This window comes from Puma concolor, chromosome C1, assembly GCF_028749965.1.
Source record: "Puma concolor isolate L17-30 chromosome C1, mPumCon1.1.hap2, whole genome shotgun sequence".
NCBI lineage: Eukaryota > Metazoa > Chordata > Mammalia > Carnivora > Felidae > Puma > Puma concolor.
In genome coordinates this window covers 72,374,186-72,390,132 of record NC_141674.1, presented here as the reverse complement: position 1 = coordinate 72,390,132, position 15,947 = coordinate 72,374,186, and the positions used below count along the sequence as shown (strand labels likewise).

The 15,947-nt window shown below is 38.7% G+C and overlaps 1 protein-coding gene across 4 annotated transcripts in view; it reads left to right on the top strand.

Moving 5' to 3' along the window:
* The window catches only part of LOC112871726 (uncharacterized), an 86,488-nt gene extending 74,938 nt beyond the window's left edge, over positions 1-11,550 (top strand). The window contains exons 3-6 of one of the 4 annotated variants that reach the window (XR_015254834.1): positions 144-345; positions 2,980-3,111; positions 8,229-8,365; positions 11,411-11,550. Coding sequence is in view for 2 of the 4 variants with exons in the window: in XM_086717441.1 (XP_086573567.1) it covers positions 8,229-8,365; positions 10,513-10,563; positions 11,411-11,413 (191 nt within the window). In the remaining 2 variants the exon portion in view is untranslated. Of the gene's footprint in view, positions 1-143; positions 346-2,979; positions 3,112-8,228; positions 8,366-10,512; positions 10,564-11,410 lie in introns of all 4 variants that reach the window. The other 3 variants (XR_015254833.1, XM_086717441.1, XM_086717442.1) reach the window with 3 other exon arrangements.
* The last annotated feature ends 4,397 nt before the right edge of the window (positions 11,551-15,947 follow it).

Genomic DNA, 15,947 nt, shown 5'->3' with positions numbered 1-15,947 from the left:
TACAAACTGTACATCTCTATATAAACAGAGATGTTTATATACATCTGTCTTATAAACTCATTTTTGTCTTTTTATTCACTTTTATAATCTCTGCCTTTTTTTTTTAATTTTTTTAACGTTTTTTTAATTTATTTTTGAGACAGAGAGAGAGCATGAACGGGGAAAGGGCAGAGAGAGAGGGAGACACAGAATGGGAAGCAGGCTCCAGGCTCTGAGCCATCAGCCCAGAGCCCGACGCGGGGCTCGAACTCACGGACCGCGAGATCGTGACCTGAGCCGAAGTCGGACGCCCAACCGACTGAGCCACCCAGGCGCCCCTATAATCCCTGCCTTTTAATTGGAGTGGTTAGTCTAATTATATTTAATATCATTGTGGATGTTGAGCTTGTATCTGCCATCTTGCTATTTGCCCCCTTCCATCTGTTTGTTTTGTCCCATCTGTTTTTATATTCCTTTGTTTCCTCCTTCCTCCTTTTGGATTTGCTGAATATTTGGATATTCTACTTTATCTCCTCTCTTGGCCTAAAAGCTGTACGTCTTTGTTTTATTTTTTGGTGGCTGATCCTTAACAGAGTCTACTATGATTTCACATTATATCACTACACACGTAGTATAACAAACTCATGAAAGAATACTTCTTGTTCCCCAGCTTGTCCTTTGCACTATTGTTACATGTCATACTCCTTCATATGTGAAAGCCCCACAGTTGTTACTGTTTTTGATTTACATAGTCAATCATCTTTTAAAGAAATTAAATAATGTCAATATTAGAGCAGTCCTGGGAAACCTTCTAAGTTTACTCTCTGCTTGCTGTATTTTCCAAATGTGGTGTATAAAGTCCTCTACAGCCCCTACCCGCTGGGTTCAGGTGAAGCAACCCGTCAGTGAAGTCACCTCTGCTGACTTCTGAGAGTCTGTTCCTCAGAATCTCTTCAATATTCACAGTAGGAAAAGAGGACAGCAGGGTGCTTAAGAGGAGGGTGAATACTGACCAGGAGATGGAGAGGATAAAACCCCATTAAGTCTGTATCTTAAGATCTCATTAATCTTCACTTTTTATGAAGTATAATTTGAAGAGATATATTTCTTTTCAGAAAGCAAGTTGTGAGGCACTTGGGGGTTAGTTAGTTCACCCAGCGGGGGGATGCTGAAAATCATACTTGAATTGTCAGTAATTCCAGAAAGCAAAATTCAGGTACTAAAGAGTGAGTGGGTAATTGAAGTCCCTGGGCAAAGAAAGATCTTTGCTTCTTCCCAAGGTCATTTGGTATGGGAGTAAGAGGGTTTGAAGAAAATGTGTCATTGATGATTTAATAATATTTGACGTGAGAGATTACATTTCTCTCATTTCATTTTTCTTACATAGAAAACCCAGACTGCCTTAAACGTGCTAGTGATATATGTGGGTTAAAATTGCATTGAACAACATTGCGTACACTTTCTAATCACCTCAACGTTTTTGAGTACTGTGTATCTCCATTAAAATATATATTTACATTATGCTTTAGATTTATATCTCCTTTTGACACTCTCATGTTTTGTAAGAATAGGAATCTTGTCTAAGGCTTCTCTTTAATGGGAATAGAAACCTTGCTAACATCTGAATCATGCTGAGCATAAAAAAGAAAAGTGGGGCCATCTCCACACTCAGTCCCCTTTCCTGGCATAGAATGACAGAGTATTGATGTAAAAAGGACTGCTTTTTTTTTTTAATATTCAAAGTGTTACTAAGTGCCGTGGTCCTTCATCTTTGGAAATATTGTGGCTTTCAGGGTCACTGGCTGTGTGTCATATTCCAGCAGAGAGCACAATGCATCAGCTGTGGATTTTCTTTGTATTCTCAGTGTTGTTCGTGGCTGTTTCTTTACATAATGGGCTGTATGACACCCTTCATTTTAAAAAAGCCCTTATGTTTATGATTACTGTCTCAAGTTATTGGGTCTGTGGCTGGCCTTGCACAGTCACCGGCCTGAGCTCACAGGAAAGTGGGCATAGTTGTCAGTGCCATGATGCTGTTCTGTTAGGTTAAATAAAATGTAGAAACTGGTGGTATCCAAAAAACTTCTGGTAAAAGCATTATCTTGGCAGCAGGGAGCTCCTGGGTGGCTCAGTCAGTTGAGCATCCAGCTCTTGATTTCGGCTCAGGTCACGATCTCCTGGTTTGTGGGATGGAACTCTGCATCGGGCTGACAGCATGGAGCTGCCTTGGGATTCTCTCTCTCCTTCTTTCTCTGCCCCTCCCCCCTCTCAAAATACACAAACATTAAAACAAATTTTCTTATTTGAATTAATGAAGAAGGAAATATATGCTGTGAATAATGACTGTTAAATAGCCTTGGTTTTTCTGTAAGGAATGTCCTCAGTGTTAGCACCTGCAGTAGGATAGCATGTGTCATATTGGTTTTATAATATTAGTATTTGTACAGAATGATGGCAGGAAGACAAAGTGGGTTTTATTCCTTACCGGTTATTATTGGCTGATGATACTCCTGTGAAGGCTTATGGTATTAGGTGAAACCATGTGAAATCATTGTTTATGTAGGCAATTTTATATGGCTCTAGGAAATAAGAAGTATTTTAATTAGTTTTCTCCATATCATTGTGAGTCTGCCGCAAATATTTTAAACGAATACATATATTTAAACTTGAAGGCAAGATTTCTTTGTTCTCACTCTTGCTGTGTTTTTACTCTTTGTCAGTGCCTTCTTGCTCTCCAGGAAATGGAGACTCTGTATACAGAAAATCTGGCATTTGCCATTCTGTAGCCCTCTTGAGAGGTAAACAAGTAAAAATACGAATATTACTTACTCAGTTGTGGGTTAAAGCCATCTTCAGATCCTTCTAACAATAATTTAAACTTCTGGCAGTTCCTTTATGAATTCTTTTTTCTGTAGAAAAGACAATTTCGTCACAGGAATATATTACAAGTATTAAGATATCTTTCCCCTCCCCCCTGCTCCCATATTTCTCCATTTTCAGTTTCACCTATACAAAACAGGAGCTCTGGTAGCCTCTGCTGAGACTTTTCGGTAGAAAATGCTTTGAAAAAGAAAAGAAAAGAAAAGAGAGAAGCAGCTATTTTGAAGACTGACTTTCTAAAATTATATTTAGGTAAGCTAAATTTTCGATGTCATCCCTTATAGCCGAAAGTACACACATTTGATTTAATCATGTTAATCAAAATGTATTTGCATTCAAGTGCTCTTATATATCAGTGCTTCTGGATGGATTTAAATTATATTGACAGAAAACATCCATTTGCTCACGTTTTCAAATACCAAGCAGGTTTCAGAACCTTGGTCTACAGCATGGTTGTTTTGGGGGAAAAAAATGTAATTCAGCCAAAGCTGATCTTGTTTTTCCTTTATTCTTTAAGCCAGAAGCAATTACTTTTCATTTCAGGATTAAGCGGCTGTAACATTGCCATTCGTCGCCGAGGCTCCTGGTTTCAGCACGTCTCCTTGGTTCCCAGCCAGTCCTGGGTGTTCAGGTAGCAGCTGTGGCTGGGAGTGCCTCTCCAGCCCGCATTCCTTGGCTATGAATTCTGCAGCCCTGTTTATCTGATGAAGACCTCCCCATAGCGAGTTGCTCATGACACTGTCACACAGACCTTAATGGATGATATGGAAAGATACTGAATTTTTTTCCTCCAGGAATGCCAGCCAGTCCTGAATGCCAACCAGTCCCTTCACTTTGGCTGATCACTGCAGAGGCCTGGTGCTGAGGTCTGATGAGACCTGTTCCACATAAACCAAATTCTAACAGGATGCCTGCAAGTCCTCTCTATGAGGCTGTCACGCAAGCCTGTTCAGAGACTTTTCGGCAATTACACTTGCTCAGACATTGATTCTCACTTCTCTGCACTAATTATTTACTTCAATTTTTACTTTCAATCTATAAATGTTAGCACTGTCAGCACTCACAGACCTGTCTTCTTTCTCTTGAAACCATGACTTTACTTGGGATAGCTTGGGATGCTTTAGAGCATGGCTTTCTCACTATGTCATGTGTCTTCATTTTGCTTTCCCAAACCAGACTGTAAACTCCCTGAGAGAGGAGACTCTGAAAAGTGGTAATATCTTATATACACAGATACACAACAAATAACAAGAACAACATTTGGACAAAAAGACTGTTGTTGCTCTTAGTAGTGGAGAAAATTTGCCTTAACATGTTCAGAAGACTCTCGATCGGCTGCTACAACATATGTCTCTTCTCCTTTCCCCTGCCTGCCCTCTGCTGGAACTGCTAATGAGCAATAAGAGGGCCAAAGCAGGACGTGGTGTGGGAAACATGGGAAAATAGGGGCTTGTCTGACTGAAAAGCAAGTTGAATAACTGTGATTTGTCAATTCACAACCTAGATCTTTGAAGCTCCTCCTTACTTGCCTTTGGGCAGCTAGCAGTCTCATTACAAGACCCTTTATTGGTTCAGCTGTGCCTGGGAATGTGCTTCTACCTAATGGCATGAGATGGACCAAATGACCTTGTGTGTCTTCCATTCTTCTTTGCTTGTTTCACCTCTCTGTCTTGCAGTCATCCAATAGATGGCAGATAGCTGAGCCAGATAGTGCCCCGTCCCAAACATAAATGCCCTCCTGTTTGCCAAACCCTCAAAACCTTCACCACCTTCACATATAACAGGCTTTTACGAGGATCTGGCAAGACTGCCGCTTCGGTAATGCAATGCCGAAGGTAAGCTTGAAACTCTAGACTGGTTTCCTGTTTCGAAGGGCAGCAGGATGTGACCGCTGCAGAGGCAGCCCATTTGCCCTTGGAGAGAAGCAGGAGTGTCTGATCACTAGATGACCTCTCCCTCCTGCTGGCTCAGGGATGGTGTGAGCAGTCTCACTCTCCCTCCTGCCCTTGGTCAGATGGTGAGATGTTATGAAAAAAGGGAGGAAAACATGTTTTTTTGCTTTTGTTTTATTATTAAAAGAGGCACTCTCTGAAGAGGCAGAATCCATTAGCTGAATCCATTTCAGTGTCTATGGTTAATTAATTTAGGCAGCTTTAATCCACTTTTATTATGTAGCCTTTAAGAGCAATTCTGGTAAATGTCCATCCCATAAATACTAGCACTACTTTATATGTATGATACCCTTTTTTGGAAGGGTGAATCTGAATTATTATCCAGATATTAATTTGCACACAACTCTGTCTAGACAATGCAAAAATGCTTCCTCATAGTTTGAACATCGTTCAATACATTTTGAAGTGGGGAAAACGGCTCAGATATGAGACTTCACATTTTAAGTCAGTGAATAAGTCAGTCTGTTTGCTTCCCGAAACATAACTCTGAAAATCAGTCTTATCATACTATGAACTGAATAATTGATTTCCGCATTTCATTCTGTAAATTAAACACTAGACTTTGAATTACTAGAAGAAATAGCACAGTTAGCCAATAAGGCTTTCTTATAAAATGACAGCATTTTAATTTAGTGTATGCATTAGCATTTATTCATGGCTAAGATTTCATCAATCAATTTTCCATTTAAAAAAGATGTCTTTGAAAACAACAGTAGAGAAATGCTGAGTTCCAAAAGCAACGTTGTGAAAGGCAGCAGCTCTAGCATTTGGGGCACGTGTTTAACTTAATTATAGTCAATAATTATGTAGCTCCAAGCATAAACCCACATTTTTAAAATTTATTTATTTTGAGGGGGGGCGGTGGTGGAGAGAGAGAATCCCAAGGAGGCTCTGCTCTCTCAGCACAGAGCCCAACGCAGGGCTCCTTCTCATGAACCGTGAGATCATGTCCTGAGCTGAAATCAAGAGTCAGACACTCAACCAACTGAGCCACCCAGGTGCCCCTAAACCCACATATTTTTTTGAGTTTATTTATTTATTTTGAGAGAGAGAAGGAGGGTGCAAGCAGGGGAGGGACAGAGAGGGAGGGAGAGAGAGAATCCCAAGCAGGCTCTGTTCTGGAGCACAGAGCCTGACACAGGGCTTGATCTATAAACCCCAAGGTCATGACCTGAGCCAAAACCAAGAGTCACAGGCTTAACCGACTGAGCCACCCAGGTGCCCCTAAACCCCCATTTTTTAAGCATCTACCTTATGAACTGACTTTCTTGGAATGTCAGAGTTTATAAAAGAAAATATTTAAAGTTTAATGAGAGGTGTGTTGTATTTGTTCAAAATTATAACAATGTCTGATATTATTTTAAAATATTTATTTTGCTACTTTCTATGCTACTTTTGGTTTTTAAATTTGTTTACAGTAGTATGTCAGTAGTTGGCTTCAGATTACATGAATATTAGTACTTTTTGATAATTTTATTATTTGCTTTTTGAAAATATTTTAAACTGAAAGTGACTTCAAAATAGAAGCTTTAAGAATTCCTACCACCAGTTAAATACTAATTTTAAATCATTTATTCATTTCATTCATTCAACCAAATTGTATTTAACACATAACAGGACTGACTTATCCATATGCAAGATAGGCATAGCACCTGGAGCCCACAGGACTTTTAGGGGCCCATGCAAATGTTTTAACTTCCTTTAAAATCAGAAGGAAAAAAAAAAAAAGAAATTTTAGGTCAAAGGAAATGTTTAAATATATAGAACTAATCTATTCATCTTTTTTACCAATATGGTCATAAAATACAATTTTCAATATTTTGTATGGTGGAAGAAGTTCATGCAGGCTAACATTCCCAGGACCCACAGAAGTACTATTGCAACCTGTGCCAAATTCTACCTATACTAGATTCTAGAGATAAAAAGATGAGTAAGACACAATTTCTATGCCCAAAGCAGCATAGTCTAATGAAGAAAATGGGCATATAGCAGACAGTTCATAAAATGGTTTCCTTGAATTTGTTTGAAATAGTTGTTACAGCTTGAGGAACACAGGCATTTTTCTACAAAATGTCATTTAACATGTAGCCCTGGTCTTAACCTTCTTTCAGTTAACTTATACAAAAATAGGATTTGCATACTTCAATGATACATAGACACCATGACTATATGTTTGTTTCTTTTAAACACTAGTGATATTACCATCTGGATCTGTAAGCGAAAATATTCATATTTTACTAGCAACTTCATTAACAGGGCCACGAAGGAAATGCCAGGTCCTCCATATTGATGGTTCAGTGAGGAAATTAGAAATGTCTCCCTAGCATAGCAAAGCTAACTTAGCTTATATCTTTTAGAGTTTTATTGAGGCTTCAAAAATGGAGCTGAATCTTGGCTATACTTTCTGTCTTCATAAAATGTCTCATTTATATAAGATTCAGCTTTTATTTTTTCAATTACTACTTCTAATGCCATAATTGGAGTAGTCAGAATGTTCTAAGCCTAAATCTTCCTTGCTAATATTTGGGCCCACTTCCACATTTTTTTGTTGCCAATTGGAGAACGATTTTTGATCACTTTTTATTTTTAGGGCAATTTTACCTGCATTATCTTATTATACACATGCAAATGCTTTTTGAATAAGTAGGGCATCATAGGACATTGGAAAGAGCACAGACTCTGACAGACCTGGCTATGGATCAGAATTCTGTCACTCAAGCTATATGACTTTGGTCAATTCATTTCACCTCATTGAATCTCAGCTTCCCCCTCTGTAAAATGGGGATTGTTATGCATGTGTTACAAAGTTACATTAGGAACTAGACTAATGTATGTTAAGCATTAGGCCAGTACTTGGAATATAGTGGATGCTAGATAAGTAGCTGCTATTATTATTTTCCATGTTTTACAGATTAGGAAGCTGTAACACAGACATATTAAATGGCCTTGGCCAGCTTTGGGGGGATAAGGTTCCCAGTTATTATCGGAAAATTGCAGCCTGACTTTTGATCAAGCCTCACTGAGAATGAGGTTGTAGGACACACAGAAAAGTTCAGAAGCAAAAAGTATAGAAAAATCAGTAACACCAAAGCAAGCAAATAATCAACATGTATTTATTGAGCACCTTGTAAGCATATGGTATTCTGTGCACAAGTTGGGTTACTTTGGATTGCAAATGGCCAAATCCCAACTTGCACACACAAAAAGGAAAACTTATTGGCTGGTGTAACCCAAACACAGGTTGTAGGGAACTGATCATAGAGATGTCTGAATTCAATGTCAGGAACACTTTTAGGGCTTACACTCTCTATTTCTGACAAGAGTTTCTATTTCTGACAAGGTTATCTTTGCAGATAGCTGTCTCTATGCCATGGGGAATATGGCTTCCAATAACTTTGGTCTCTCATCTTTTCCTAGAAGCTCTTCTACCAGCAAAGAAAGAGGATTTCTTCCCATTTGGCTCCAGCCTGGAAACAATCCCAAGAATGACTTGTATTGGATCAATGGAGGTTGCATACTCCCTCCCAAACTGCACACCAAGCCAGGAAGATGGGGTAATATGATTGGTCCAATCAAGAGTTCATGTCGACCCTTATCATTAAGGTGTTGGTTTTATTTTTTTCTCTTCATGGAAGGAAGTTTATTGGAGCAAGCAAAGATAGTAACCTTTATCTTATATGAGATGTAATAAAGAAATTAATATTTTAATGGTAGAGTTGGTTTAAAGAGCCAAAAGACTAGAATCTCAAGATGTCTAGCTAAGATACTACAGGGCCCAGGTGGACATGTCATGTGGATTTTTCAGCCAAAAAGGGAAACTTACCATATTTTTGCCTCCCAACGTATTAGCTCATAGAGTACAGACATAAATTTATTTCTTAACATGCATGTCTTTTAATGGAGAAAGTTACAGACACTTGGGTACTATCTTAGAAAAAGCAGAACTCTTAGGGGCACGTGGGTGGCTCAGTCATTTAAGTGACTGACTCCTAATTGATTCTGGCTCCTATTGATTTTGGCTTAGGTCATGATCTCACAGTTGTGAGACTGAGCCCTGATTTGGGCTCTGCAATGAGCATGGAGCTTGCTTGGGATATTTTCTCTCTCTCTCTCTCTCTCTCTCTCTCTCTCTCTCTCTCTCTCCCTCTCTCCCTCTCTCCCTCTCTCCCTCTCTCCCTCTCTCCCTCTCTCCCTCTCCCTCTCTCTCCCCCTTTCCCTCCCTCCCTCCCTCCCCCTCTCTCAAATAAATAAATAAACTAGAAAGAAAAGAAAAGAAAAAGCACAACTCTCAAGAGGGTGGCTGGAGGCTGGACCATAGACTGACTTCCTGTCCTTTGAAAAAGTCCTGGGGGAAATGCATTATTCTAACAGCTTGCTTAATGCTTTTGCTTCCTGTGGAGAGGGGTTGGGGGTAGGAACTCAAAGCAGACTTATAAATTGAGTTCTATAGTGGAGGGACTTCTCCAAAACTCTTGGCTGGGTTTATTTAAGACACTGAACTGTTTGCTCTTGGCTCCAGTATTTCAGTGTCCACTCACTATTTCGTTCATAGGAGAACATGGTATTATATTAGAGATATGGGGAGATCATGACTGGGGGAGGAGACTGTTTTGACTTTTTATGCCAAAATCAACATTCCCCGCTCATGTCACAGGAGCCCCAGAGCCTCCTGTCATCTGGGCTCTCCATTCAAGGTTACCTTGATTACTTTCAAGGCTTTAGTCATGAATCTTTCTTAACTATTTTTACCTCAAAATAGTGTCTTTAACAACTCACTGTTGCTTTTTTCTGTGTCAAAATTAGAAGTATCCCAACTGTTTTCCAGCACCAAATTCTTTCCTCTTTCACCTCCCTGGGAAACTAACTCCATCCATTATGCCAACTTCTGTTTACATCTTCGATTACCCCTTTGCTGCACCTTTCTCCACACATCTACCTACAGGACTGTCCCCTTGAGATATCATCAAAAGAGATAATGAATGTGGGTGTACTCTATGACTGTAAAGTGTAATATAAATATGGAATAACATCATTATCCTATCTTTCTTAACAGTCATCTCAAAAAATTATCAATGTAATGTATTTCTTGACTTTACTTTCTCACTATCAACTCATTACTTAATGTCTTAAAATCTGATGTGTCGTAATGTGTTGAGGATGGGAGGGCGGGGGCAGGTGTCCATATCTTTGAGTCTTCTTCCAGTATGTGGCACATTTGACTCTGCCCTCTCTTTCAGTGTCTGTAACTCACTGCTTTGGTTCACCTCTCTGAGTACTCTTCTCTCTCCTTTAATGCCCATCTTTTTCCTTCTGCCTCTGAATGGGAGTTGTCTCTGTCATTCTGTTCTTGCTCCTACTTACCCTGCCCCCTCTCTTTTGTTCTCATAAATACTTGTTAAAACAAATCTCATCTCTGTCTCTTCCCTTCAACCTGTTAAATGCCCACTGTAATTTTAACCTACATATCTCACTAGCCCCAAACATGAGGTATGTAAAATAAACTCTTACCCCGTCCTAAATATCTTCCACCCTATCTCAGCCAACAGTGTTACTTTTTAGTCACCTAGGCTTGAAACCTTGGTCCCTGTTTTGATTCCTTGCTCTCTTATCCCTGAATCCAATTTAAGCTATATTTTAAGAACATATTATTCTGTTCACCTGTCTTCACTCTGTCTCTGCCTTCTGCCTTCTCTTTCTTCAGGCAGTGATAGTTCAAGCTGCTGGGATAGCACACAGTCATATTTTGCTTTTGGTAAGGTTGTCTAGCAGTATTTTGTGGCCATACTTTTTTTCTCTTCCTAATTCTGGATTCTTTCCCTTTTTCTGAACTGAATAACCATTTGAACTTTATTCATAAAGATCACTAAATCTTTTTCTACACTAATACCTTTCTCAAAACCTAAATATATACTAACATGTTTCGAATGGCCTGTATAACATGTCTAGTTAAGTAACAGGTGTAAGCTGACCATTGTTTATAAGCATTGACATGAAAAAAATACATTTCATAGCTATGTGTTTTATTAGTATAATTTCACGTCTTCAAATATAGTCAGTAACTTCATATTAGGATATCATTTCAACCATATTTGATTTAGAAAGCTAAAGTTTGGAAGATCTAATGATGGGCTAGTAAATGTATATTAAACATATTGCTTAAGTTTTTATACATTTCTAGCAATCATCAGCATATAATTCCAGTTTATGTGTAAACTCATCAGAAATATCACTTCAATCTCTAGGACTCGTGTCCTCTTGCTTTATTTCTGCATATCCTATTAATAAGGAATGATTAAGGACAGCTTTAGTTTTCTCAGTTTCAACCTTAAAGATGTATATGGTAACAATCGCATACTGTGTAACTGTTAAAAAAAATCGAGAAGCTCCTTATGTGTTTATATGGAAAGATCTCTGTTATAAACTGGGTGTGTCTCCCCATCCCCCCAATTCCTGTGTTGTTGAAGCCTTAAACCTGAATGTTATGGTGTTTGGGGAGTAATTGGGGTTAGATGAGGTCATAAAGATGGGATCGCATCAGGGTGGGATCACTGTTTTTATAAAAACAGACACTGGAAGACATACTGTTTCTCTCTCCCTAGTGAGGACACAGTGAGAAGGTGGCCATCTGCAAGCCAGGGAGACAGCTCTCACCAGAACCCAACCATACTGCCACCCTGACCTCAGATTTCCAGTCTCCAGAACTGTGAGAAAATAAACTTCTGTCGTTTAAGCCGCATAATCTATGGGGTTTTCTTATGGTCGCCCAAGTTTATTAATACAATCTCCAAGATTTATTTGTAGGTAGGGAAAAAAGGGTGCCAAAAGAGTGTAGTGTTGGGATGAAAAAAAAGAAAAGAGTCTATACTTGTACTGGTTTGTATATCCATTCTAAACGTCCTAGGAATAAATGAGAAACTAATAATGTTGTTTACTTTTTTGTGGGGCTATAAGAACTTGACAGAGGACGGGGTGGAAAGGAACCTTTGCTGTATATCCTTCTCTGTCTTTTGATGTTTGAGCTATGTGTATGTGCCCCCACTTCAGAAAACTAAATAAATAAAATTCATTTAAAAATAATAATAAAACCACTTGGAAAAACAATATTATATTGAAATAAGGAAAATATGGATTATATTGAAAGAAAATTATTGATTAGCAGAATAATTACGGCAGAGATTGACGTTTGAAGATGAAGGAATATGAGCAGTTATATTAAATTGCTTTCTTGGGCCATTATTTAACAATTGCTGTGATCATGTAGACAGTTCTGTCTACTGCCCTTTCCTGGGATCTGCATTGCTGACAACAACAGAGCTTGAAGTACCCCATGTATCATGCGTTTGATTGAAAGATGTTGGCCATGGGTTCCCGAGTACTCTCTTGGTCGTCTGTCTGGGAGTAAAGCCTTCTTCAGCTTCCCTCAATTGGTGGTCCAGTATTCAAGGACAACTCCTGAGAGAAGGACCAAGCCATTCATTTGAAAGAGGCCAGTGTCTCTTCTGTGGACAAAGATGTAACATCTCTCACAACTTACCTTGGCCAATTAAACATCCAGTTGTTCTAGAGACATTACATCATGCTACTCCCAAGTGTTGTCCTTAAATATAATAATGTAATTCTGGCCATTTCTTTGCTTTTAACTTCCATCAAAGATTTCTTCTCCATTGGTCATCTGGCCTATCTCTTTATCCCCATTGACTGTTTTTTAAGTAAACTCTATGCCCAACATGAAGCTTGAACTCATGACCATGAGATTGAGTCACATGCTTTACTTCCTGAGCCAGCCAGGCACCTCCCCCCTACATGGACTCATTTTGAGCTGTTCTGCCATGACCCCAAAGTACCTTTATTTCTGTCCCCACACCTTCATAAATGTCATTTCCATTGCCTGGACTACCCTTCTATTTGTTTCTGTTGATGAAGTTCCCTAAATGGAGTTGACTGTTTTTCTTGACATCACCCTAAATTTTTGAACAGCAATAATATTCTCTATGTGCTTTTTACTTCTTGTCAGATTCAAGAAGTTTGGGGGCCATAGCATATTCATTTTGCATCCCCAATGCTGGCATCCAGTAGGCATGTGATGGTTGAATGAATGAATAAATATACACTCTGGCCGAAATGTTAAAGACAAAAATGTCATAGTAGCCTATAATAAAATCCTAACCAATGCTTAGGGAAAATGCCTCACAGGAGGATTCTAACTCTCTGCACTGTGATTGTGTTATTCAGGTCCTGATTGACTTGTAAGAGCTGAATTCTGTCAGGACCATTTTTCCATTAGCCTTTTGCAGGGGGTTGGGGGACTTTCAATTGTGTGGATATTTTGTGCATGTTTTGAAAACTCTGCTGGGCATCCCCCTACTAAGGCATCTCTTTGAGGATTTCCTCTGTTTAAGAGCATTTTATTTCTAACATTTTAAAGTATAGATGGCAGCTCTCATTCCAGTGGATTTTCATCCTTATCTCCAGAAAACCATATTTTGTATGCTTTGTGGCAAAGTAAGTTATGCATCTATAGAAGTCACCCCGTGGAAGTGAGCCTTTGGGTAGAAGGCTCAGCTCCACATTTGCTTGACAGAGAGTAAGAGTGACAGCAAGGTGATTTCTGTCACTTTGTAGTAGGTATCTTTCTCGTGTAACTTTCTCAAAGATGCTCTTTTAAAATATTGAGATATTTGCAGAAAACAAATCATGAATATTTTCTAGCTAAAAGAATTCACTTGCCACCTTTTGGAGGGTTTCAGCTGTGTCAATATGGTACTAGGGAGACAGATATTATAATTAGGCCCATTATCTTTTGTTAATTCAGTTTACCCTGGACAAAGTAAATTAAATGCTTGAACTCCAGCTATTAAGACATGCTTGTATAAACATGGCCTCATAATAATTTGCTCTCAAAGTTCATTGACTTTTAAGTGTCTTACTGATGCTGCTAAAATGTGTTCATTTATATATCTAATGTATTAGCATTTATTTTCTATATTATCTTGAAATCTCGTGTATAGCGTGATGAGCGTAGTTAACAAAACTTTATTGTATACTGGAAATTTGCTAAGAGAGAAGATTTCAGGTGTTCTTGCCACACACACACAAAAGAAAATGTGTTTGGAGTTGCCTGGGTGACTCAGTCAGTTGAGCATCTGACTTCGGCTCAGGTCATGATCTCAAGGTTCATGAGTTGGAGCCCAGCATCGGGCTCTGTGCTGACAGCTCAGAGCCTGGAGCCTGCTTCGAATTCTATGTCTCCCTCTCTCTCTGCCCCTCCCCTGCTTGCTCTCTCTCTCTCAAAAATAAATAAACATTTAAAAAAGTTTATTAAAAGAAAATGTGTTTGGAGATGAACATGCTTTTTAGGTTAACTATAATTATCTCACTATGTATATTTATATCAAACATCACGTTGTACTCTTTAAATATATACAATCATTATTATTATTCTTTTTTTTAGAGAGAGAGAAAGAGAACATGAGCAGGATAGAGGAGCAGAGAGTGGGGGAGAGAGAGAGAATCTTATGCAGGCTCCATGCTCAGTGCAGAGTTCAACACAGGACTTGATCCCACAACCCTGGGATCATGACCTGAGCCAAAATCAAGAGACTGAAACTAAACCAACTGAGCCACCCACTCACCCCTATACAATCGTTATTTTTTAAAAAACAAGATTTGCAATAGATTGAATGCAGAAGATAGAGGAATCCAGCTGTCCTCCATTTTGCAAAAATGTAAAATAATGCCATTCAGTATATATTTTTTGTTTTGGAGATTATGGTTACTTTTTCATAAAAATACATTATTTGTGTTCAGTTAAAAAAATCCAAAACATTTTCTATAGTAATGAGCACCATTGAAGTCTGAGTCCGATATACATTGGAGCACAATCCTTACACTTTTCTCCATATAAATAGCACATTTGTTCTTAGTGACATGTGGCTGAAGGCAAAACTTAAATCCAACAGAATTTGCTGGATCTTAGTTCTGATGCCATTTCTTGCAACCTTTGGATATAAAAATGACAGAAGTCTTGGAATATTTCTCCCACTCCAGAATTTTAGTTATTTTGCAGTCACAAATCTGCAAAATCTCCAGATTTTCCCTCCTCCAGGAAAGAGAGTCTTAATTAAATAATTAATTAAGCCTTTTAAAAAACAAGCAGTTCCCTGTGGATTGCTTTTATAATTGCCTCTACACTCCTCAACTACCTAAGCGAACTGCCTCATTTGTTCTCAATATAACATTTTACCAATTTAATTCATCCCATTGTTTACTATAAAGCTCATGTGTCTCTGTTGTCATCATCTGTTCAAAGCCATAAGGTCCCAGAAGAACCAAGTATCCTTAATTTATTTTCTATGGGGCCTAACCAGCATTATATGATATTAAACAGGTAATAATTATGTTTAATGTGATGGTGATAAAGACAGGAATCTATAGTAGGCTGATAAAATATGAATTTAACATGAAAACAGACACTTATTAAAGCTTTAGTGCTTTTTATAGCACACAGTAGTCTATCAGTGGCTCAGAAGAATTTAGTATGATGTGAAAACATGGATGAAAAGGTGCAAAATAGCCAACTTCCAGTGACTCATAGGGTACATGTGTCCCTTAAGTTGCTCGCCTGCCTTTGCCCTATGGCCATGTTTCCGTTTTTATGATTCCAGCCAGAGAAGGCATAGAGGAGGTCAAATCAGTGAATTCTCTAAATAGTGATAGTTCTGGTAATAATGTTACTCCAAGAGGGGCACCTGGGTGACACAGTTGGTTAAACATCCGACTTTGGCTCAGGTCATGATCTTGCAGTTCATGAGTTTGAGCCCCGTGTTAGGTTCTGTGCTGACAGCTCAGGCCTGGAGCCTGCTTCAGATTCTGTGTCTCCCTCTCTCTCTGCCCATCCCCCACTCAAGCTCTGTCTCTCTTTCTCTCTCAAAAATAAATAAACATTTAAAAAATAATGTTACTTGAAGAGAAGGTGGTAATGACTGCTAAATCATTATTTTGAGGGATTATTGTAGAATTAGATCTTGATGGAATTAGATCTGGCATTAATAAATCAACATTCATTGAATGTTTAGTTGGTAGAAACATGGAGGAATTCCTTTTTCTGTCAGAGGCTCTGTATGGCAAGTCTGACTG